The sequence below is a fragment of the Equus quagga genome, chromosome 1 (assembly GCF_021613505.1).
Source record: "Equus quagga isolate Etosha38 chromosome 1, UCLA_HA_Equagga_1.0, whole genome shotgun sequence".
Taxonomy (NCBI): Eukaryota; Metazoa; Chordata; class Mammalia; order Perissodactyla; family Equidae; genus Equus; species Equus quagga.
The window spans coordinates 5,173,631-5,200,717 of NC_060267.1; the positions used below are offsets into that span (position 1 = coordinate 5,173,631).

At 39.2% G+C, this 27,087-nt stretch overlaps 1 protein-coding gene across 1 annotated transcript in view; it reads right to left on the bottom strand.

Moving 5' to 3' along the window:
* Positions 1–26,905, bottom strand: part of LEMD3 (LEM domain containing 3) — a 66,884-nt gene extending 39,979 nt beyond the window's left edge. The window contains exon 1 of the mRNA XM_046681660.1: positions 25,344–26,905. Within this exon, the coding sequence (XP_046537616.1) occupies positions 25,344–26,865 (1,522 nt within the window). The 5' untranslated portion in view covers positions 26,866–26,905. The remainder of the gene's footprint in view (positions 1–25,343) is intronic.
* Positions 26,906–27,087: the final 182 nt, after the last annotated feature.

Sequence of the window (27,087 nt, forward strand, 5' to 3'; positions counted from 1 at the left end):
AGTATATCAACCTATAAATGTATTCACAAAGTACATCTTAATGTTGACCAAATAAATTGATGTTCTCCTCAGACAGGCTCCATTTTGGTCACTCAATGGCAGTAACAGGAAGAAAAATCTGTAGTGACCAAAGTCCTTTTACAACTCACAAAGAAAGATAAAGTTTATTCATTTAATAAACATTTATTGAGTACTTTGTGCTAGGCACCGGAAATGTGGCAGTGTATAAAATAAGAAATATCCCTGCCCTCTAGGAGCTTATGTTCTAGAGGGTTAGAAGAGACAATGAACAAACACATTTTAAAAATATATAGTATGTCAAATGGTTCTTAGTTCTTTGAAGGTAAAACAGCATAATGGTGCTTGACATGTAAGGGACCATCTAAATAAGATGGTCAGAAGGCCACACTAAGAAGGTTGCATTTGTATAAAAATCTGAGAGCAGAGGGAACAAGCCATGTGGATAACTGAAGGAAGTAGTTTACAGACAGAACAAGAAGTGTACAGACTGTGAAGGGGAGTATGCCTATCATATTACTCCTGGAAATGGAGCAGAGTGGATGACAGGGCAAATAGCAAGAAATGCAGTCAAACTGGTAAGATCATTTAAGGGAGTCAGTAGATACAAATAATGTAGGACCTTAAAGACTTTTATATATTACTCCTAGTGAGAAAGCTCAGAGAACAGGAAACGTGTTATCTGGCCTCTGCTTTAGAAGAAACGCACACGTAGTAAGCGGTGGGTCACTCTCTTGATTAGGTTTAAGAGACCTCAGCATTTAGAAAAGAAATGATCTGTTATTTATGGCCCAGGAAAACTGAGAAAATCGTACATTCAGGATGCTTTCCTCCTGCTTTCTCTGGAACAGCACAGGTAACTTCAGTCAGCCTCGATATTTTTCTGTTCTGAATACTTGAAACTACTATCAATTATCAGTATACAAAAATATTCTCCCAGGAGGAACTGAATAGACATTTTTCTAAAGAAGACATACAAATGGGCAACAGGTACATGAAAAGATGCTCAACATCATTAACCATCAGGGAAATGCAAATCAAAACGACAATGAGATATCATCTCACACTTGTTAGAACGGCTATCTCAAAAAGACGAGATAACAAGTGATGGTGAGGATGTGGAGAAAAGGGAACCCTTGAGCACTGTTGGGGGGAACGTAAAATGGTGCAGCCGCTACGGAAAACAGTATAGAGGTTCCTCAAAAAATTAAAAAGAGAACAGCCATATGGTCCAGCACCCCTACTTCTGGGTATATATCCAAAGGAATGAAAATAGGATCTCAAAGAGATATCTGCACCCCCATGCTCAGTACGGCATTTTTTACAGTAGCCACGATATGGAAACAACCAAACAGTCTGTCAACAGATGAATGGCTAAGGAAGATGCACACACACACACACACAATGTAACATTATACAGCCATGAGAAAGAAGGAAATCCTGCCATTTGCAACAAAATGGATGGACCTTAAAGGCATTATACCAAGTGAAATAAGTCAGACAAACATAATACTATATGATATCACTTATATGTGAAATCTAAAAAAAACACCCTAAAGAAACAGTGAGTAAAATGGTGGTTGCCAGGAGCTGGGGGAAATGGGGAGATATTGGTCAAAGAGTACAAATTTCCAGTTATAAGATTAACAAGTTCTGGGGATCTAATGTACAACATGGCAATTTTAGCTAATAATAGTGTATTATACACTTGTAAATTTCTAAGAGATTAGATCTTAAACGTTCTCACCACGAAAAAGAAATGGTGATTATGTGACAGGATGGAGGTGTTAGTTAGCTAATGCCACAGTAGTAATCATTTTGCAATATATAAATGGATCAAATCAACAAACTTATACAATGTTATGTGCTAATTATATCTCAATAAAGCTGGAAAAATAAATTCTGCCAGGAAGGCTCTGAGCCTTTGATCTTTCTGGTCTTCTTCAAGCCTGGGTGTTTTTCCTTCTGCTTCATTCTGTCTTCGAGGTCCAGTTTGCAGTTCTGCTATAGTCATAAAGGATGCCTAACCACTGCAGCTTATCATGACTCTTCTCTTCTCAGAAGCCCTATGTATTTATTCAGTATCTTTACTACCTTATATCACAGTTTAACTGTTGTTTGTTTCTTCCTCCAACAAGACTGCAAAATCTCTACCTACCTCAATTCTTTGCAGACACTGCGTGATATATATTGAACGAATAAAAGCTTGAAGGCATACTGCAGTCTCCTAGAATAACAGCTTCACCAATGCCAGAGGGGTACTATAATCCTGAGCACTCCACAACCTTCTCCTTTGAATAAAAAGGAAATTATACTTATTGAGCTCTTGGTATGTTCCAGGAATACTGATGCCATATACTCAGGAGGTAGCTCATTTCATCCTTATACCACTATTGTAGAGTAAGTATTACCCCTATTTTTTTATTTTTTATTTTTCTGGTGAAGAGGATTCACCCTGAGCTAACCTCTGTTGCCAGTCTTCCTCTTTTTTTTTCCCCCTAGAGGGAGATTAGCCCTGAGCTAACATCTATGCCAATCTTTCCTCCACTTTCTACATGGGATGCCTCCACAGCATGGCTGATGAGTGGAGTAGGTCTGCACCCAGGATCCGAACCCACAAACCCAGGCCGCCAAAGCTGAGCATGTAGAAGTTTAACCACCAGGACATGGGGCCGACCCCACCCCTACTTTTATGGAAACTGATGCATGATGAGGTTGGGTTGCTTCCTTGAGGTAAAAGCAGTTTAAAAAAGTGAGATTCAAACCTATGTCTGACTCTGAAGCCTACATCTTTTTCATTACAGAAAAAACTACAGGAAAGAAAATATTTGGTTCTGATTGGTTTAAGAAAAACATTCTTCTCTAGAACTTTTCAGATTTAGAATCATTAAACTTATCATCTCCTTATGACTTAATGCATGAAAAATGCCTAAAATGGGTTTAAGGAGGAAAAGACACTGCTGTTGGAGAACACACTGTTGTCTGTCGTCTCTTAGTTGAGAAAGATGCTTCAGAACCAAGCTCTCTAATGGTAGTCCAGGGAAAATCTTCCATGATATATCAAATATAAGGCATTGATGACCACCACGGGCAGCATTAATCACTCCCCTTCTCTCTGCTGCCATGGCACTGTGTTCGTAAGACTGCAAAAAACTTACCACAAGGCATCACTTTAAAAAAAATCATAATTTTCTGATTTAGATCATACCACATCTAAACAACATTTTGGCTTCATCTTTCAACATAAGATATTCACAAACATATATCAAGTGCCTACTATGTGCCAGGCATTATGCTAGTTGCAGGAAATTAAAAAATAAAAACATATAAGCCCTGTCCTCAGGAAGTTCAGTCTAGAGCGTAGTAACTTTTCAGACGTGCTTTCAAAGGCAGTCTCTTATAATCCTAAAACTCGATGACCTTAAGGCTAGGCTTTAGTCTTTGGAAACTTCAAGACATCTAGGCAGTTAAACTCAGCTGCCTAAATGACCAATTATCTCTCTGAGTTGTACCTTTTTGTAAACAGACATTCAAATTCTCAAATCCCATCATTTAGCACTAATGGTTTAAACAGAGCATAATTACATGTGAAGAAGCGGGGGTTGGGGGGCAAATGTTTGCAACAGCTGCAGAACACTGCACCTGTGTGGCAAACACTTCTGCATTTCACCATTAGCCAGATGGATCTAAAAATGGACAGGATGAACAAGGCAGTACATTCTTTTGCAACACAGCACGTTGCCAATTTGTTCTCTGAAAGTTCTCCAATTGTTTAATGGCTCTATTAAATATATAGTCATTCTAAAACACAGAACAGTTCACTTCAAGTATACTTAATAAATAAATGACTGTGAATATTGAGATTAAATCAGCAATCAAAATAGACAAAGTTTTATGGACAAAAACTGTCTACTATATAAAACTTGCCTAGGTAGACTCTTGCATCACCCTTGTTCTACTTATAAATCACCTTTCCATTTTAATCCCACCACTCTATCTGCATTTACAGAGGTACAGACCTAGATGGAGTAATGAGTGAAAGACAAAGGAAGGAGGACGAAAGCTCAAAAGCTTCTCCACTTCTCTAGGGCTCCTACCTTTTCATGTGCCCTGGTTTAAGAGAGGCAACAATCCTGTATGACTTCCAAATAAGCTATTCTTAAAGAATGACAGAACATACACAGTGATTTTGTAAAATTAAATAAAAAGGGCTTTAAATGTGGATACCAAAGCACTAAGAATATAACGAAAACTGAAATAATGCACCCAAAGAAATAAAAGGTCAAAACTCATAATTAAATTGGCAATAGCCTTATTATTTGGTTGGTTCTTATTCTTTACCTCTATATGATAAAGAACATTATAGTCTCTTTCAACCATGTGGTCATTTAAGTCTCACATTTGCTCACCATAGAAAAGAAGACTCCCTAGGGAGAAAAATAGACTGTAATTAAAATTTTTGTCTTTATCCAAGCACTAATTTCACATTATAATTGTACTCCAAGTTTGGGATCTCTGTAACAAAAGCCGAAAGACACACTCCTAACCACAGACTGGTCAACAAGTATTTATGAAGCATATTCTACACACCACGTTCTGAGAACATGCTGCTTAAGGAGTAGTGGAGATAAACAAGCAGCTCTGATACGTAACGGAATCAATACTACCCTAGAGTTTAGTATAGACGGTTTTAGGAACTCAGGAAGAGGTAAATAATTTCTGCCTAAAATAAACTTGAGCCTTAAAAATAAACCAAGAGTAATAAAATGGAATGAACTACTGGAAAATGCAACATTGATGAATCTCAAAAACATCATGCTGAGTAAAAGAAGGCTCAAAAAGAGTATTCTATGAATCCACTTATATGAAGTTTTAGAACACGTAAAACTAAACTATGATGAAGAAAGTGCTGGAGTACTGACTGGGCATGAGGAAACGTGGAGGTGAAGGTAACATTCTGTATCTGTAGGGATTTAACTTACACAGCTGGATGCATTTGTCAAAACTCACCTGATGGTACATTAATGATTTGTGCATCTGATTATGAAAATTTTACCTAAAAAAAACCCAAGAGTAACAAAACCTCACTCTAGTTAATAATATGCATAAAGTATGTAAGGGTGTGGTATCATAACGTCTTCAACTTACTTTGAAACACTTTTTAAAAAGACAGAATGACGGGGCCGGCCCCGTGTCCATGCGCTCTGCTTTGGCGGCCCAGGGTTCGGATCCTGGGCCTGGACATGGCACTGCTCACTAGGCCATGTTGAGGTGGTGTCCCACATGCCACACCTAGAACGACCCATAACTGAAATACACAACTATGTACCGGGGGGATTTGGGGAGAAAAAAGCAGGGGAAAAAAAAAGAAGAATGATGGATGGCTAGAGTGATGGATAAGATATATAATAAATACTGAACATGTTAACTACAGAATCTAGGTGTGGGTGTACGAATGTTCACAGCACAATTCTTTCAATTTTCTGTTTGAAATTTTTCATAATAAAATTCTAGGGTAGGAAAAGTATTTAAAAAAAAATATTTGTTGATGGTGCTAAAATCTTATAAGAGAACTGGTAAAAGATCATTTCGATACCTAGGCACATTAGGTAAAACCCCAATTTTAAAAGCTGCAGCTTATTGTACAAGAAAAAAACATTTTCTTCCTTCCAATTCTAAAGTCTCGACAAATTGAAAACTGAAAAATTCCTCTTCTTTTGCAAAAAAACTAGAAAAGTTACTGTAACGTAAAGGTTTTTTTTGTTTTAGAAAGACTTGCCTAATACAGTCTTATTTTTTAAATTCATATAATTTACATTTACAAATGGGATTTTATATTTTTTACTAAAATGTCAGGAACTTGGCATATAGGAAAACAGCCGAAATATAGGAGCTTGTACCTAGTTAATTTTCAAAAAGTAAATGTTTCACAAATATTCAAAATTATTTTCCAACACGCTTAACCTACTGATTTGGAGGTAATTCACCTACCAATGATTTTACAAGACTGGCTTCATTTCCCTAAAATAAAATTATTACTAAATTGGAAAGGTAGATAACTAGCAATTCAAGAAAATATCAAAATATTACACATTTAAAGGACTTTAATGATATAGTCTATTCATTAAGTGTTGAGAGTAAAGGCAGTCTAAGAACACATTCAAGTAAGGACAAAGCGCAATGTCTACTTAAACTAACGGGAGCTTTCTCTTACTACACTGCTCAAAGTCCAAAAGTTTGAGTGATCTGCTTTTTCAGTACTTTCACAGATCTCTCCTTGAAAACTATTTTTGCACATATGCCAGTTAAAGAATTATGTTACTGCATGGTGACAAGTGAATAGAAAAATAAAAGCAAGTCAACCCACAAAGGTTAGACACAAACCTATAAATAAAACCAAGCATCTGTGCAACAGATAACTTGGCACCCAAAAGAATTTATGCTAATGCAACACTGCAATTTATTAAACATGATGACAGCTCACTGTAGTAAGAGATTTTAAAAATTAACTGTTACACACTAGAGACTGACTATAACACTTCCTCAAGGTTTACATTGCCAAGAATGCAAGTAAAACTGTATTGTAACAAGGTCTGTTCTGAAAGAATATTGCTAAATGAGAATCTGGAGATCCAAAAGGGATCTGTGATACACTGTACAACCTATCTCCAGCACAATGCAATAAAGCAACATGCATTTCCCATACAATTAAATACAAGAGATCTTCTACTTAGTAACATTCTGTATTATAACGCCCATGTTTAACATTTTAAATGACTAGAGATAATAAATAATACCACCAGTTTAGTTTTGTGTAGCACAGACAGTATGCAAATAAGAAAACTGGAGAGAGAAAAGCTACAGAGCAATGAAAAGGTGAATAGAACTAAAAAAAAAAAACTAGATGATAGTAGTTCTCATTCCTTTCATTAAACAGGGATAAGAACACAGCTCTGATAAAGGGAAAAGGGCATTATAAGTACAGACAGAGCACAGAGATTTAACTATGACTGAAACAAACACATAAACTGAATTTGGAGCTAGAAAGGAAATCACCGTCATTTATTTTAGCAGCGATGTGCTTGAAAGTGACATCCTGACTTGTAGCTCTGGAAGAAAGCAGACAGACACGCAGTCATGTGGGAAACACAGGAATTTATGTCATCATTAGGTCAAAAACAAAACCAGTGGATAAAACAAAATATAAGCAGTTACGATATGCAGTAAAGTAGGCTAAATAAGACTTTTTGTTGGTTATAATATATGGAACCTTAAGAGTAAAATCCATGCTTTCACAGGAACACAACGGACAGAAAACACAACATACACTATGATCATAGCAGATTTTCACCTAACGTCTACTTCTAACTTCTACAACTTCCACTTGTAGCAGGGCGAGAGAATACAAATAAACATGCAGGAATAAATGCTAAAAAAATGATGCATGTAATTCCCCACAGTCATGTCATTGGCTGTTATGGTCAATAAGCCTGTCCCCTAGACAAACCCAGAGATGGGACACAGGACAATACTACTCCCTCGGCTGCTCTCAGTTCCCCTGTAGCTCTCATACTGTGAATACGTCAAACACTGAGTATGAATTTAATGTTTAAAGATCTACTGTGGTCCTTAATGCTTCCTCAGGTACTAAAACAGTCTATTCTTACACCAGAGGGAAAAAAATCTCACTTTTTTGAGAGAGCATATGGCAGCCTCTAAACCTAGGGGACTTTTCAATGGCATTTTTCACTAGGCTTAGTTTTTTCTTTATGCTCTGACTTCAGAAACCTAACTTCACAGAACTACTATATGCTAGAACTGAAAATTGTAACCTATCAATAACAAAACCGTTTTCCGAAACAAGTAAGTAAAACTAATGCTTTAACACTCATTTAGTAAACATTCAAGGGATCTTAAAACTCCCAAATCATGACTAATTTCAAGCTTATTTCCCCACATACCATCTCTTACTTGTGAAATTCTGTTCAAAAAATTTTTGAGCAACCAAAAACCAAGCACTAAGGAATACAAAGATGAAAACTCACAGCACCTTCCCCAGGGCAGCTGATAATGCAGCGATTTTCACTACCTTGAAGGGTCAGAGACCCTTCTGAGAAATCAGTAAAATCTCTGGCCCTTCTCCCCGGAAAAATGCACACACTTTCAAAAATTTGCATATAATTTCAAGGAGTTGCTGTTCATCTGGAGTCCATTTATGGCCTCTTTAAGATTCATGGACCGCTGTGGTTATAGGAACTCCTGGTCTAGTAAATATAAGCCTTTTTTTTAAAGGAGGAGGTGGGGATAATTTTAAAGGAGATTCAAAAACACACACACAAGATGATACAAAACCAGTAGACAGTCTAGTATAGGGACAAAGATTTCACGTCAGGGGTTAGATTATCTGTATTTAAATCTTGGTTCTGCCACTTACTGACTCTTGACAAGTTTATTAACCTCCCTAAGCCTCAGTTTCCTCCTCATTTAAAGGGAAGGATAATAATAGCTGGCTCTTACGATTGCTTTAAAAATTAAATGAAATAATGAACACAAAGTTGAGCACAATACTGAGACAGAGGCACAAGCAAAAGCTCAGACTTGGAGTTGAGCTGATTCCCGAAGTCCATACAGTCCCAATCCGCATACACCCTCAGAGTAAACCTCTGTTTCTTAAGACTGTCTTTATGACCAAAAGAGCTCAACTACAACATCACCTTCTCCCAAACCCCACTGCCCAAAGCAGCCAATGACTCCTAAAACTTCTTTAAAACCTATGATGATCTTCTGTGGCAAAATGTTGATTTCAAGTTTATCTGTTTTATTTATTCATTGTGAAGTCTCTTCCCCCACAACCAAGATTTATTAACAAAAAGAGACAAAAAAGAAAAGCACGGCAACAACCCTGTAATGAATTGGTAGATAAAGGTCTTGTACATTAAAGCACAGATACTGTAGTTCTTTACATTCATATGATGTCTGGTCTACTTAGCAGATTTACTTGCCAGAATTTTTATCTACTACTTTAAGCTGTTTATTCCTTTTTTTTTTTTCAAATTGAACACGCTACTATAGGCTATTTAATCTTGCTTTTTAAACATCAAAATCCATACACTATGTGTATGGATTTTTATTTATTTAACTCCAGTACTTGTATGTTTCTTCATCACTAAGCAGTTGTTGATGAACCTCACTGTCTTTATTCCACATTATAATTCCTACAGGATTTATCAACCAAAAAAGAATTTTAAAAAAGATTGGAAATGTTTGCTTAAAAAAATAAAAAAAGCAATCTAAACCAACCCAATAGAATGTTACACTCCTGTATTTAAAAGTTCATTTCATCTGATATTCTGCCTACAACAAAATTCAGGCAGGGACACAAAACCACCCTAGTTTCTCTCACTCTCTAATCCAAATATTACAGAATTTTTTAAAAGGTACAAAATAGTTTCAAAGTAATAGAGTGGTATTTTTATCCTTTTCCTTCTTGGATGACACAGTATTAATATAATTTATAGCTGTTTTATATTAATTTCAACCTAGTACAATTTAAAAAATTTAAACTACAAATTAAATTTTTAGAATTTAAATAAGATGCAAATGTTTCTCTAAGTAATGCTTACTTCTGAAGGTATGTCATTTAGATGAGTGAAAAGTATCTTTTCACATTGAAAGGTAGCAGGGTAAAATGAAAAAAATCTCTGAAGAAATACTAGCTCTGACATTTATGACTTGTGATCGCAGGCAAGTCACCTCTCTGGTATCCTAGTCACCTAACATAAAATGGGATGTTTTGTGAATATGTGTAACAGATGGGGAGAAAAGAGATGAACAAACCTTAGGTTTTTCTTCTTTTCCTAAACCTAGCATGAAATAAAAAAATAGCGCTCAGCTTACAAAATAACACAATATATCAGTACTCCATTCCTCATTTGTCTCTGTCATGGAGCTACTGGAAAGAAATGACAGAGTTCTTAGAAAATCTGCGAGTAAGGAAGAGACAAGGCAAGACCCCCCCTCAAGGCAAGGCTCCCTGCCAAAAATCTTTTATCGTGTCTGAATTTTTCACTAACTGCCAAAAATTTCACTAATCAGAGAGAGAATCTGGGTTAAAGATCTTGTATTTGAAGTACAATCACCTCTGAGAAGATTAAAGTCCTTGTACCAGTTGGTAGGTTGGTCAGTCAGTCATTTAAACATTACAACTCATCCTCTGACATTACCTATGAATGTCTTAAAAACAAATTCTAAAATATATCCAGTATATATAATTTCCTTATAGCATGCTTTAAATGGTTGTCTATTTTTTAAGTAAAAGGACTTCTTCATTTATATCAAAGCATTCAGATCTCCACAACAGTATTTTTAGTATTCACTAATATGAGAAAATTCTACCATGAATATAATAATTTTTTGTATCCTAATCATAGCAGTACTGATATACAGTTGAAAAATAATAGCACAATATGAGGGGGGCAAATCATTTGTTAGGTCCTCAGACAATACTTTGTAATGGGTGCAGCCCCCAAAATGTTTTCAGCCCATAAGCTGAGAACTACTGACAAATTCTAACTGAAAAATGCAGGCAACCCAACTACTACACAAACAAGGATGAAGGATTATTCAGAGGGTGGGCTAAGATCTGATTCCATACTGGTTCACTTCTCACTAAAGATAATCACATTATCAAATTTTACCATAAATTATATCACACAATTTTTATTATCAGAATTTTACCGTACTGCAAATTAAACTCAATCAAATAGCTTTCCCTAAGATTTAGCTAAAAGGAGCTGAACTGAGGGAATAAAAAGGAGTCGGGATTTGGTAAAGGCGAGGGAACATGCAGGAGGAATGCAGTACACACAACAGTTAGGGGAGGAGCTTCCAAGTCACACTGCTGAGTTTCAACCAGCAAGGTAACTCTGTCACTCCCCTCTCTGACCTATAACTTTGGAGAAAGTGATTAACCTAATCTCCACTACAAATGCCTCATTTGTAAAATGATGTAAAAAACGCTTAAAAGGATTAAATGTTTACACTCGCCAAGCACCCAATAAATGGATCTACTATTTATTATAGGGCATTATGCTAAATGACATCAGTCAGACAGAAAGACAAGCACTGTATGACCTCACTTATTGGAATTTTAAAAAAAACAATAGATACAGAGAACAGACTGGAGGCTGCCAGAAGCGGGGTACGGGGTGAAGGTGGTCAAAAGGCACAAACTTTCAGTTGTAAGATGGATGAGTCCTGGGGATGTAGGTACAGCACGGAGACTAGAGTTAACAATATTGTATTGTATATTTGAAAGTTGCTGAGAGTAGAGCTCAAAAATTCTTATCACAAGAAAAAAACAACTGTAATTATGTGTGATGATGGATGTTAACTAAATTTATTCTGGTAATTATTTCACAATATGGCCATATATCAAATCATTATGTTGTACAGCTAAAACTAATACAATGTTATATGTCAACTATATCTCAATTTAAAAAAAAAGAAAAAATTTGAAGTACTGAGCACTTAAATGTTTGGCCAACATTACAGTAGAACAGCAGGAAGCTTAGGCCAGTATAAGAACAGGAATTAAGAGATGGAAAAGTAGGAGAAAACATAAAAAGCCAAAAATAAACTTGCTTCCTCCTCATCCAACTCCCACAGAACATGATCCACTACTCTGAGGACCTGAACCTTAAACCAATGCTATAGTAGCGCCAAAATAGGATATGGTTTTAAATAGACTTCTATGTGCTAGCCTGGGAACTTAAAAACAACGTACAGTCACGTGCCACACAACGACGTTTTGGTAAACAACAGACTACAGACATGACAGCAGTCCCATAAGATTAGTACCATATAGCCCAAGTGTGTAGGAGGCTATACCATCTAGATGTGTGTAAGTACTGTGGGGGAGGGAAAACTAGTCCTCCACCCTTCTAGGTTCTTCTGGGTGGTCTAAGAATTAAATTGACATGAGATATTTTCAAGAGGAAAACAAAAGTTTAATAACATGTACACACAGGAGAAAATCAAGTAACTCGCCAAAATGGCTGAAGCCCTCACCTTAAATACCATCCTCAGCTAAAGACAAAAGAAGATGTAGGGGGTGGGAAGAGTCAGGGACTTCAAAGGGAAGGAAAACAATTCACAGGTAGGTGAAAAGGAGCAAATGTTTGGAAAACAAGTGTTTGGCCACACAGAAACACACAAGGGAACCCAACAAACAGGCTTTTCTAGGTTCCTCCCTGTCCACCACCTAGTTCATGTTATGCTAAGGTGACAGCTCACTTCTTGAGACAGGTTTACTTATCTGAACTCCTTTAGGCATTTAAGGGGGAGCAACAAGAAAAAACTTTTTTTTTTTCTCGTGAGGAAGATTGGCCCTGAGCTAACACCTGTGCCAATCTTCCTCTATTTTGTATACAGGACACTGCTGCAGCATGGCTTAAAGAGCAGTGTGTAGGTCCATGTCCAGAATCTGAACCCAAAAACCCTGGACTGCTGAAGTGGAGTGAGCAAACTTAACCATTACACCACCAGGCTGGCCCCAAGAAAAACTTTGAGTCTTGTTTCTTAAAAATAATCAACCTAAAATAATCCTCATGTTAAAGAGACACATTTTGAGGCAGCAAATTTTGCTCCCCTTAAGTACACTCTATGATGTTCACAAAATGATGAAATCACCTAACCAAATACTTCTCAGAATGTATCCCCATTGTTAAGTGACGCATGACTGGAGTTAAACATGTTCCAAGTAAAAACAACTATTTTACAGATGATCTGGAAGACAATCCATTCAAAAATTAAGGGCTGCCCATCTTGCCTTTTGGAATAAACAGCTTGTCTTTGTGAGCAAACATCTCTAAAAATCTAAACGTAATTCAAAGGAATTACTAAAATTCATTAGGAGATGTTGCTAAGTATAAATCCACCATAAATTAACACCTTGTAAAAGAACTGAGATAATTTTTATTGAGACTGAGATACTGAATTGAGATCACTCAAAGATCATGATGAATAAAAGCATCTCGAAATCTTTCTCAAAGTGAGGTACTGAAACTCTTAAAAAATTTTTTACGCCAACAAAAGTTTTAGTAGTCATTCTGTTTTGAACTTTCTCAAGAGGAGCTGATTTCTCCTTATCTCCTGGGACACTCATGTGCCAGAACCAAAGGGCATCCCTCCTTCAACATGTCTAGTTTGAAGAGTTGTACAAAGCAGTTTACAACAGGAAATAGTGAAAAGAATATTAAGGAATATTCCCAAAGAAACATGAGTGAGAATTTAGGGGATACCACTTGCACTTTAAGCTAAGAAGCCATTTATACCTTAAAATAAGGAGTAATTTAACCGTAAGTCACTGCAGTAAAACAAAAATACTTGAGCAGTGGCAGAACTACATCTCACTCACCTACCTGGCCGAAGGTAAGTGGCCATGCTTTGAAACAGTGCGATACAGCGAACAGGACAAGGATTTTTAGGGTCAGACTTGGTTTTAAATCCTTGCTCTGCTACAGACTATCATACCTGTTTGACCTTAGACAAATTAATATCTCTATACCACAGTGTACCTACTAAAGGAGAGTAAACCCTACAACATGGAGTTATTATAAAGATGAATTGAAACTATGATAGAGAACACGATGCACGGCACATAGTAAGCTTCAAAAGGCAGCAGGTGTTAGAGCTCATTACACCAACAACATAACCACAATTCAGGGCAGTCTAAACCTTGCTGTCCAATACAGCACCACCAGCCACATGCAGCTACTGAGCACTTCAGATGTGGCCAGTCTGAACTGGACGACGCCATGAGTATAAAGTACACACTGGAAGCCTTAGTAGAAAAAAAGAATGTAAAATATCTCACTAATTTTTATACTGATTATTATGTTGAAATGATAATATTCTAGCCATAGTCATGCATCGCTTAACAATGGCAATATGTTCTGCGAAATGCGTTGTTAGGCAATTTCGTCACTGTGTGAATATCATTATATTTACCCAAACCTAGATGGTACAGCCCACTACACACCAAGGCTATATGGTACTAATCCTCTAGGACCAACCTTGTGTATGCGGTCTGTCATTGACTGAAACATTATGTGGCACAGGACTGTGTACTGGATTAAATAAAATTTATTATTAAAATCGATTTCACCTGTTTCTTTTTACTTTTTAATGTGGCTACTAGAAAAATTAAAATTACATATGTGGCTTGTATTATATTTCTATTAGACGTCTAGTCTAAACAAATTACATCTTTGATATGGTCTCAAATGCAAAATTTCATTATGTGATTCATACGAATTATCTAGGAGACTGAAGATCCTAATGCATTTTAAATTCCTTATAATTTAAGCAGCATGACTTTAATATCCTGTTTATCACATTCATTTTATTTTATATCCCCCAATCTCTTGATTATCCCCATTCAATCTACTGCCTATTCACAAGAATACACCTCATTGTCCCATTTTAGCAATAATAGTACTCAGGGTATCTTACAAACTAGCTTAAGAACAGCATGTGACAGGCCCATCCTTCTCTTTCAGCTGCCTGCACTGTCTGTTCTTCAGATAATGTGAACAGAAGCTTACTCGAAGACCCACCCACATTCCTAAGAAATGTTTTTCTGTCTCAAATTAACTGCTATATTTTGAGTTAAAGCAATGTATCCCATCTCTGACTTTCCTAACAGCAGATCTACCTTCTAGTGGTCAACAAGGCTAAAATCTAGTTTCAAATTGTGCTTCAAAACCTCTTAAATTAATATAACTGCAAAAAATAAAAACATTATTTTTCAGTGCCTAGCAATAAGGCACTAATTAGGCAATGTAAAAAGATGATTCCTTTTATCTGCTCAGACAGCTTGAGAGAAAGGTTTAAAAATACTGATAAGGACTATAAATTTAACCAACTCGTCTATTACTTACGAACATTACTGACAGGACATGTTATAGTGCTCACCACATGCTGCTTAAGTTAGTCTACTGTAGCTAGGAAATTCTAACTTACAGGATTAAAAATATACAGCTATATATCACTTCAAATTTCTCCAAAGCATTTCCAAAGACACCATCACCTTAGTTCCTACAAAATTCACTGGCTGGAAGTAAAGCTGATTTTACTATTCCCTATTTGACAGATGCAAAAACCAAGGCCCAGGGGTTAGGAGTGACACCTGCCCAAATAAAGTTAGCAGGTGAGAAAAGATGCATAAGAAAATCTATTGCTGCCTAGTGGTTAAGATTGTGAACCCTGAAGTCAGATCATGGGTTCAAATGCTGGCTCCAAAACTTAGTAGCTGTGGGATCTTGGACAAGTCACTTGTAACCTTATTCCCTCTATATATATCAGTTTTCTCATGAAGGTAATATTAGTAGTTTCCCTCACGAAAATTAAAGTGCTCACACACAGAAAGTCCTCAATAAATGCTTTTACCATTTAAGGCTTTAGAATCTAAAAGAAGAGACATTTGGAGAAGTCATTTAAAAAAAGAAAACTTTGTCATAAGCATAAGAATATTTCTAGAACATCTTGAACCACAATCATAAACATTTCAGATTGATAACATTTTCATTTCTGGCAAATTCATTCGTCATGTCTCTTCCTTTTTTAACTTTTTTAATTATCTGAAAAACTTTCAAGAAATGAAACTATTTCTTTTGCGTCTAGTACACACTGTGGTAAACTCTACCAAAGGGCATACTCAAATTGCAGAAACTAATTTTTAAAGTCATGTTTTCCAGGTCACAATATACAAATCTGAAACAGTGCTGCACGGTAACCAACTCTCAATTCTGAAGGCTGGCTAGTGCATAAATATTTAGGAGAAAGAAGAGAAGGGCACCACAACGTGGCAGGAGGGGAGGCAGTATGTGTGTGGAAGAATCACTCCTAGAGTTCTAGAGAGCACATCTTTGGCACAGAGTAGGTGCTCAGGAAATAATTTATGAGTGACTGAGTGAATGGATGAATAAATAGGAGAAAAGAAATGTTTCTTCAAGTGAACTAAATCAAACCAGGAAGCATTTATGATACATGAGAGGTACCCTTACAAACCTAGGAAGTCATTAGTAAGACCGAGCAAGGTTCTAAGCCACAGCCCAGGGACTAAAAGAAATAGATATTAAGATTTCCCCCCTCCAAATTAACTCCAATGCCATCTCTATATGTAAGTTTAAAAAATTATACCTAAGTGAATTCCTACAGAGCAAAAGCTTCCTTTATCAGTATAAAGTGCTTTCAGAAATTAGCTACTATCAGCAAATTCCTTTTGTACATACATACATATAAAAGGAGTCTCTAACTGCAAAACTGAATTAATATCCCGCTATGTGTTAAAATGCCCATTTCCCTTAAAGGATTTTTTTTCCAACATGTCACACTCAGGGCAGGAAAGCAATTGTTGATTCATACATATCACTCAATTAGTTCAGAACAGCTGAACTAAAGTCTTGCATAGTTTTGCACCCAAGCCTTATTTCTAAATGTTAGCTATAAAGATGAATTCAGAAGGCATCTTGCAAAAACATTTTAAGCAAAAAGCTATGTGCAGAGAGCAATAAATCTACTACCCACACCAAATAAGTGGCATAATTTTAAACTCTATATGTCTAGAAATAAAGAAAAAAACATTAAGACATCATAAAAGTAATACATGATGGCTTTCACATGATAGTATGAAAATAGAATTACAGATCTATTACCTCTGTTAGTATAAATTTTCATCATCTTTTTAAAAAGCTAATTTCCTTAGAAATATATTTTCAAAAGAATGATGTCAAAATTTAAAATTTAACTATAAAATAAACAAATAAATATTAAAACTAAAACACTTCCTTCCCAGTAAACTCTTGTTTAAAAACTATTTTTGACAGTGTTCTTAATAAAAAACATTAATTAGATCAACATGCATTATTAAAACAGCAAAATGCAAAGGTTACTACTCAAATATACTGCTACTGGTTCACCTTAATATCTGTTAAAAATAAATTCTAAGTATGAACATCAAAATCTAAAGTTATGAGACAATAATTGTTATAACCATTTCCACAATTAGTATTGGGCTGGGTTCCCAAATTAAATGGTAGCAATATTTAGTGTATAATAAATAAATACAGGATTAAAGATATACCACTAATAATATAATTTTCATAAAGAAGTTACTACTACATATTTACCATATATTTTGGAGATTTCTAATAGTTTAAGGTATACTTCATTTTTAAACTACTTATAAACTAGATTAAACATCTCTTTTCACTGATGTTATAAATATCTCCTTGCAATGAGGTTCCTTTCATTTATATAAAATATTTTTCAGATAGGTAAAGTTAATACAGAATAATTAATAAGCATGGAGAAGTTAGTTTAAAAACTTCACAACACTATTGAGGAATTTCATGAAAATAATTTTTTAAAGCATCCCTGAAATTGTAGACTGTTTCATTCCTATTAAATATAAGTATAGGGAAAATATATACAAAGTTTACTTAAAAGGGAGAGCAAATGTGCTATACTTAAAGGTCTTTACATCTTGAAAATGAACAATGGAAAACATAAGTTTTAAAGTGGTAATGCAAATCAGAGGACCACTTTCCCCATCAGTTTTGAGACTGTGAAAATCTTTTAAAAATTAGAAAGAGTATCACATTTTATAGTTTTACATATTATATATTTTAGCTTGTATTATATTAATATAGCAGCTTGCCCCTATTACATAACAATAATTACTAAAACCTTAAGTAAGGATAAATAGTTCCACATGATTCCTAATTGTTAAATGAGTATAAATTTGTACTTTCTTGTACTAAAGTTGTTGTTTCATAGATTCTTCCTGGCACTTCTGGAATCTGATGCACTCATCTGCTTCACCCATCCATCTCTTTCATAATTTTTCTGAATAATAGTCATAGTAGAGAACATATACAGAGTCCTTATGTGCTTACACATAATAAAAGGCAATCTAAGAGCCACTATCTGAGTCTAAATACTGCCTCTGCACTTACTAGCTAGCTACATGACCCTGGGCAAGTTACCGAACTTCTCCTTGTCTCAGTTTCTTTATCTACAAAAAGTAATAATATCTGCCTCATTAAGATTAAACAACAATTATAACTATTTAGCTCAGGGCCTCACACACACTGTTACAGAAGGGTTAGCTGCTATTATCATTATTACTGTGTCATATACTGAGCCAAGGACTTGACGTGCACTATTTCATTTAATCCTCACTTAGCTCTCTTTTACAGATGAGAAGATTAAGGTTTACAGTGGTTCAGCAACTTGCCTTTAATAAAAAAGCTAACAAGTGAAAGGACCAATATCCAAACCCAGGTCTGCCTCCTCAACAACCCAAGCCCCAACATCTACGCCAATGTCTCCTCAAATGAGGCTCTGCGGATATACTCATGGGGAATTCACTCTGACAACTTTTATTGTAAATTATTCTAGAGATAATTTTCAAATGAAACACATTTTCACAAAGTAGATTTTAATTTCTTAAATCATCAAACTGGGATATGGAAACTGCTGGTGTTCCAGGAATATTCCTAGAGGTCTAGAAAAAAACTTTTTTTTCCCCTAACAAAGTAGTGAACTTTAAAAAACTTCAAACCTAACACTTAGCTTTCATTGTTCAAGAATGAGGGCAACTATTTCAAAATCTTTACTCCTATTTCTTTTGGATACCAACTTTTGGACCTTTTGGTTAGTCTAATTACTTGAAAAAGTAAAACTTTATTTTTTAAAAAAAACTATGGTACCCTTTGTAATGCTTGGCTCGTTTTTAAAAAGAAAACACATTGTAAAAGAACAAACAAATATTAAAAAGGTATCTATTACGGGGCTGGCCCCATGGCCAAGTGGTTAAGTTTGCATGCTCTGCTTCAGAGGCCCAGGGGTTTGCCAGTTCAGATCCTGTGCACAGACGTGGCACTGCTCATCAGGCCATGTTGAGGCGGCATCCCACAAGCACAACCAGAAGGACCTACAAGTAGAATATGCAACTATGTACTGGGGAGCTTTGGGGCAAAGAAGGAAAAAAAAAGAAGATTGGCAACAGATGTTAGCTCAGGTGCCAATCTTAAAAAAAAAATAAAGCTATCTATTCCTTTAGTAAACAGTACTAGTACTCACACTGAGCACCAAGTCTCTCATCTTTAATCCTATAATGTAACTACAATCGTCTACAGAATATTTCTACTTGAACGACTCAAAAAATAAGCCCCACCTAAACTTATTTTCTCTATACTACCTTTCCCCAAACAAGATCCCTTTTCAACATCTCTAATTCCTGTCAAGGGTGTCACTATTCTCTCACTCATCCACACTCATGACCACAGAATAATCTCTGACTCTTCTCTTTTATTCTCTGTATCCAAACAGTCACCAAGCATTATATTTCTTTCTCAAGTGGATTCTCAATGCCAGAACCTACTCTATCCCCAACCTCCTTCAGGTTTTCATCACTCCATGTCTGCTTCTAGTGCCTATTACCCTACTCCTTCTCTCCAATCCTGTCACTCGATCACCTGTACCACCACCTGTTTATCCTTCGTAAAAGAGCAATTTGATTATGATAGTCCTCTGGTTTAAAATCTCCATGGATTCCCATTGCTCATCCCACAGAATAAAGTCCAAATTTGGAATGAGGGCTTTTGATCATATGAGACTGATCCAGCTGATAGTGAATTTTCCCCCATTATAAACGCGTGGCACTTATCACATCACCATTTCCAGTGACTATTATTAGTGGAGCAGAGGCTTCTGCAGGAATGAGATTTCTTTTGTGTCCTTCCCAGTACTGAGTATTAAGTTAGGTACTGAGGAGGTAACCAATCACTGAGTTAGATGATGAGTTACTCAGTGCATGTATATTGGGTACCTGATATGTGATCATTTGTTCAACAAATATGTACTGAATGAAGCTGTGCCAAGGATACTAATCTGACTTCGGTCTACTAAGCAATTTCCATATGCTAGGCAACAACACTAAATACATGTATTATCTCACTTAATGCTTAAAGCCACCCTGAGGAAAGGATTATCATCTTCATTTTTAATATGAGGCAACTGAATACTAATAAAGTCACAGAGCAGATATGAGAGAAATGAGATTCAAACTCAGAACCGAGTGAAATGCCTGTGCCCTTTACCAGTGTATTCAGTTTCTCCTATAGAAACATTACCTCAAGAAGCTGTAATCTATCTGACACAGTCGACATACGCAACTATAATACAGTGTAATAAATGCTATGAAGGCAGTGTAAGATCTTATTTAACCAGAGAACGATGGGCCAAACTCTAGCATAAAGGGGACTGGTGCTCAGAGATGATGTCCAGAGGTGACACTTTTAAGAATGAATAGCAGTTAATAGAGAGAAAGAGGAGAACAATATGTGCAAAGGCAAAAAGGCACAAAATTTCATGATGTAGTCAGTGAACACCAAGTAGTGTTCCAGAAAGTTCCAGTTTTCCAGAAAGTAAAGTGTGATAAGAGGGACTGGTAGGAAATGAAGCTATAAAAAGGAGGATAGTCAGATTATGAACGTTTAACCAAGGAGTTTAGATTTTATCCAATAAATAATGGGAAGACACTGAGAAATTTTAAGCAAGAGAGTGAATTACTGCATTTGTGTTTTAGAAATACTGCTCTAGCACTGAAAAATGGAGCAAGAGCCTAGAAGCAGGGACACCTGTTAGAAGGCTATTGAAACAGTTCAGACAAGAAATGTAGAGCAGCAGTGATGGAGAAATAGACTAATTCAAAAGATATGTAGGAGGAAGAACTACAGGATTTGGTAACCAATTAGACTGAGGTTTGAGGTTTGGTAGGAAGATAAAGGAAAGGAAGCAATCTAGGTAAATTCAAGGTTTCTAGCTTGAGCTCTGGGTGGATGAAAGTACCATCAACTAAAACAGGGAACAGAGGGGGAGAAACAAGGTGAAAGTAAGGAAAGCTGATAAGTACAGATGGTGTTGGTACCTCTGAAAAATGCAAAAACAGAAAAAAATTGTCTCATAAACAAACAGGTAAGTCTAGAACTCAGGAGAGAAAATCTAAGGTGAAAAGATTGGGTGTTATTAGCCAGGAGAGTGAATGAAACTGCCTAGGGAAACTACAAAATAGAGCCAAAGACAAGAGCTCCAGAGCCCAACATTTAAAACACGGGCAAAGAGAAGTAAATGAAAACTAGTAGATGATGGTGATTCAGAAATCTGGAAAAGAGAGAATTTCATGAAGAAGGGAGTTGTCAATATATTGAACCTATCAAAGAGGTGAAGGTAAGAACTTTAAAGCCTCTCTTGGATTTGGCAATTGAGAAACTGGTGACTTGAAGCAGAGAAGTTACAGAAGAATGGATGGTAAAGAAAGCTCAACTAGACAGGGGTTGAGTGAATGGCAGAGGAGGAAAGAGATGTTAATCTTGGCTAAGAGAGTAACAGTGAGAGAACAGAGGGTTGAAGAACATTTTCAGGATGACAGAGATTTTTAGCATTTTTACAGGATGAGAAAGGGACCAGTGAAGAGTGATATTTTTAAATTATGCCTCTGCTTAAACTTAGTATTTGGAACATCACCCATGATATAACGTTAAGTGAAAAAACAAGCTGCAGAACATGTATAGTACGATGTCACTTAAAATAAAATTTGACTCTTTTCCAGGGCCCTCAAGGCCTTTAGGTCCTTTATGACCTGGCCACTGCCTACTTCTGACTTCATCATAGGCCATTCTCCCCCTCACCACTATGCCCCAGTCACACTGGCCATTCTGTTCCGATGTTTCAACAGGCCAGCTTGTTCTTGCCTCAGCTGGGGGGTTTTGCACTTGCTGTCTCTTCTGCCTCTATAATATTGCATACTCCTCTACCCCAGCACCCCAACGTTACTATCATTACCTTGTATTAGCAACTACCTCTATCTGAAATCTTATTTGTTTACTCATCCATCTTCCCCCTAGCATGTAAGCTCCATGAGAAGAGAGATTTCATCTGCCTTGTTCACCACACATCCCTACTGCTTAAAACAAAACAGTGCTTGGCACACAGTAGGCACTCTATTGTTGAATGAAAATGTGTACACACACATGTATACATGAATGTAGTATTTACATGAAAAACATTAATAAAGTTCTGAAAGGAGTTATTATTTGAACTTATTTATACCAGGGTTGAGTGAGACTAGGAGAGGTTGACAATATCCATTCATTTTATGCTTCATAGATCTCTATTCAAATTTTCTACAAGAAGTGTCTCTTGTAATTGAAAAACAATTTTTAAATAATGATCATACGAACCTAAGATAGGTAATCATTCTGCCTCTTTATTTTCTTCTCGTGGGTTGTCATGATCTAATCTGACTGCAGGCTGACCCTTGAGTTGTTTGGTAGGGCAGTTCAAAGTTAGACTCTTAAACCTTAGAGCTGGAAAGAACTTAGAGAGCATCTAACCAATCCCCTAGTTTTAGAGATGAGAAAGCAGAAACTGCTTAATTTAATTAATAAAAGTAGGATACTGATGAAAACTTTTCAAAGATCAAATGATTAAGAACTATTTAAAAGGTTATATGTTACACATAATTTAAGTGATAACTGACAAAAGCTTACTCTCATATGCAACCTACAATCTCCTGGTGAAATTATTACTCAAAGTAAAACTATTTCCTTAAGCACACTATTTGACCAATGAACCCTATGGTTAAGCATCAGTTAACCATTATAACATGACAAAGGATCTGGAATACAGAAACCCAGGGAGTGAAAACAATTCCCCACTGGGTGCGCAGACTAAGCGAACTGGCAGGCAGGGTATACAATAAGTGGAATCTATAATACACTTAAGAACCCATTACAGTTTGATTCAAATTTCTGTATCAATCTCTACAATGTGTATTTAATGAACTTCAGTACAAATTAAATGTTGAACAGCTAAGAAATACATTATTAAATATCACTTACAGAAACTACTTAACTACTTCTCTTTACATATATACTGTAGTTTACCACGAATACAACAAATTTTATCTAAACTTTTGAATAATACCGTTTTATGTTTAACAAACTATCTCATTTGATCCTCACAACAACCCCACAGACAGCAGAAATTATTATTCCCACTTAATATAGGAGAAAGGCTCAGAGGTTAAGGAACTTGACTAAGGTCACTTTCACAAGTCCTAGACCCAGAGCCTCTACCTCTAAGCCACTGCTCTTTCCATCACCCAGGCTACCTCATATTTACCACTGATTAAAATGCAAACTGCTTTATAATTTCCTTCCTTCCACACTGGTGGAGGTAAGGGGGGGGTACCTAAATCCCAGCAGTCCTATCCCTTGTTATTCCATTTGAAATTTTAGTACCTAAGAAAACATTCGTCGTGCATCTTCACAGTGAGAAGTGAGTCCCTTTGAGAATTGTGCTCATCAGTAATTCTGTAGGAAATCCTATCAAATATTCAATTATTTTTCTTAATCCAATAAAATTACCCTCTTATTTAGAAAGCTCTCTACAAACAACACCTAAAGCAGTGTTAAGAATATGGGCTCCATAGCTGAAAAAGATCAAAACCATATCTTAGACCTATCACTCACTAGCTGTTCAACTGTGGGTACATTTCTTAACTTCCTTGAGCCTCAGTGTTCTCATCTGTGAAATGAGGGTAACACCATCTGCCTCTGTGAGTGGCTGGAAGAGTCACTGAGATAACGTGTGTAAAGCGCTTGGCTCTTAGAAAAGGGCCAGGTCAGAGTTGGTGATGTTAGAGAAACAAACAGATGTAGACAGGTACTGCCGATAGGCAACGTCACTTAAGTTATGTGAACTTGACCAGTAACTTCTGGTGTGACCTTACTTCTTTTTTTCCCCAAATATCTGGAGCAGGACACAATATATCACTCTTGCTCCCAGGGTACCAATTAAAGTGAGTGCTGGATTTCAGTCCTCTTTAACCCCTCTAATTAATATAGTAATAATCTATTATTTGACTATCTTAGAATTGGTTATAGCCAAATCAAAACTTACACTATTTTGACTCCTACTCTTTAGCTAAGTCTGCTAACTGTATCATTCACTATTTTGAGGTAAAGCTAATAACAGTAAGCCAATTATATAAATACAAATCCTGAGCCAGTGAATTCAAGTTGGGTGAAAAGGGTAGGAAGTTTCAGGGGGAGTGGGGAGAGGGACTTCACAATGCGAAGTTATGCACTCAGCAGTCCATCACGCTACATTTACTTTCTCTCTTCAATCGTCAGAGGCATCATCTTACGCAGGAGGAAAGGGAAGCTCCAACTCTGTCACTCCCCCTGCTCAAGGTGCTCTAACCACTCTAACCAACAAGGCTCCTGCTCAATTCACGGCCTTTCCTCCTCCGATCTCTGCCCAGAATGCTCTCCCGTCTCCCTGCAAGGCCATCTCCTCCTGCTTCAGGTCTCACCTCAAACCGTACCAACTCTCACCATCTCTAAGGGAGCGTACACCCATTACCCCATCCTTGTTCCCTTCATGGAACATAAATGATCTGTATTCATCTTCCTCTCGGGCTCAAGGACAGAGATCCTCTGAGCTATCACTGCTGTATCCTGAAAGCTCCCCATGGATGACGCTGGCCTAATGAATGAACGGCCACACCTGCCTAGGGGCATTTAGCCAGTAAATGGCAGGGCCTGGAAACCAATCCAGGTAATTCTGCCTGCAAATTCCTGCGCTGCCCGACTACTTTTCTCACCAGTGGGAAGGGAGGCGCTTTGGGTTGGGAAATCAGTTTACAAGCGTGCCTTCCTACTTTCTATATTCATTCACTTTGAAGAAATTACAGAACTACCTACACCGAAACTTACTACTATAAAATATTTAACCGGAATTTCAAGAGATCTTACATTTCCTCTTAAAAGCACAAGCCAATTTGAAAAAACACTGCATTTACAATACCCCCTAACAATCAAAATACTTCAAGACTGTTGAGTAATTGGCATCTGCCCATACAGTTATTTAAAGCTACAAGAAAATTGAAGCCACACACATAAATGCATTTTACTAACAGGCTGGTAATAGTTTGTTCTTTTACAAGACGTTTTGAATTTCCCAAGACATCATATACAAAATCTTTAAAAACCAGCCATAGCACTGTCATTCTGACGATGGTAATAACCTCCTATCTTAAGGGAAGATGACACAAACACACTCCATCTGCCGCGTTTCACCACTTTCACACGGCCTTGCAGACACAAGTCACCGCCCGTACGACGCCCAGCGCCTGGAGCAGAGCCCTCCCCCGCCTGCCTTTGTTACCTTACCCCCGGCGTCATACTTACTGCTGAGTCCTCCATCCTCGGCCACTCCGGTCCCTCTCATTCCCAGGTAAGTCAGTCCCAGGATGAGGAAGAACAAGCAGGCAGCAGTCAAGAGGAACATCGACAGGTAGTGGGCGCTGAAGCCCCCGGTCGGGGACACCTCCTCGCGCTTGAACTGCTGGAGCAGCTCCTCCTCGGGCTCCGACAGCTTCGGCTTGCCGTACGCGTTTTTCAGGTAGGTGTGATTGGCGCCCGTGTGATTGGCGTGATTGATCCTGAGCGAGCTCGAGGCGGCCGCCGCCGCACCGGGCGGGAGGCTGTTGGGGAAGATCCTGGGGGCGTCCGCGCCGAACGCCCCCCCGCCGACGTGATTGTTGGTCTTCAGGAGGGAGCCCGTGGAGGGATCCGAGGCGGGGTCCGCGTCCGCCGCCGGCGGGGGCAGGAGCGGGGCCAGCTTCTTGGCGGTGACACGGAACCGAGGCACGAGGCCGGCGTCCAGCGGCTCGCACCCCCCTCCCTGCTCCGCCGCCGCCGCCGCCGCCTCCTCGAGGCCGCGGCCCCTGTCTAGACCGCCGGCCGCCGCCGCCCTGTCACTCAGCGCGACGCCTCCCCCGCCCGGAGCCGAGGGCTCGGCGCGGCCGCCGGCGGCTCGGGCGGGCGGCGGGGACAGGGGCTTGCTGTGGCCCCGCCGGGGCCGCGGCCGGGACAGGGGGTCGTCCTTCAGCACCTGCCTGGCGGAGGCCACGTCGGCGTCGTCTTCCTCCTCCGAGTCCGAGTAGTTCTCCCGGCAGCTGTAGGGGAGAAGCCGGCTGCCGTTCACGGCGCGGCTGGCCCACGGCGGCTGCTCGGCCTCGGGGTCGCGGTCCCCGCCGTCCTCTCCCGCCCCGCCCTCGCCCTCCGCGGCCCCGTCCCTCCCCGCCGGGGTCTCGGGCGCCGCCGGCCGCCGCGCCCCCCACCACGAGTGCGGCTTCCTCCGCTCGGCCGGGGTGCTGTGGGTCCCCTCGCCGGCGGCCAGAGGCGCCGCCGGCGGCCTGAGCGCGCGGGGCTGGAGCGGAGCCCGGTCTCTCCTGCCGCCGCCGCCGCCGGCCTGGTCCCGGGGACTGGCCTCCGCGTCCGACTCGTCCGAGCTGAAGCCCAGCAGCACTTTGCTGCCGGCCGTGGGGGCGGCCGCGGCGGCCCCGAGCCCTCCCAGGGGGCTCTCCGGGCCCGCGGCCGCGCTCCGGCCCAGGCCGCCCGCCGTCCGCAGGGAGGAGAGGTCGCCGGGCGCCGGCCGGCCCCCCAGCCCCGCCGCCGCCCCCGCCGGTCCCGCGGCGGCGCCCGTGGCGGCGGCCGTGTTATTGTTATTGCTGTTCCGCGTCTTGCTGCCGCGGCCGCCGGGCCGGTGCTGCTGCTGCTCCTCCTCGCGAAGCTTCTTCAGCTTCTTGAGGTAGACCGGGCGGGTGCTCTCCGTCACGGGGCCCGGAGACAGGCCGTAACGGCGGAGCTGAGAGAAAAGCTCCTCATCCGAGAGCTGCTGAGGCGCCGAAGCCGCTGCCGCCGCCATTTTCTCTCCAGGGTGTTTTACAAGCTCCGCGCTACCGGAAGTGACGCGCCGCCCTAGACCCTGAACTAGACCGGTTGCGTCGCGCTCGCGGCGCCGGGCGCCTCGGCCAATGGGAGGCGCGGGCGGAGCTCACCTGAGCGGGAAAGGGCCACCTGGGCGGGGGCTGGCCGCGCGCTCACCTGAGGCCGGGCGCGCGCTCACCTGGGGGCGGGCGCGGCCCCG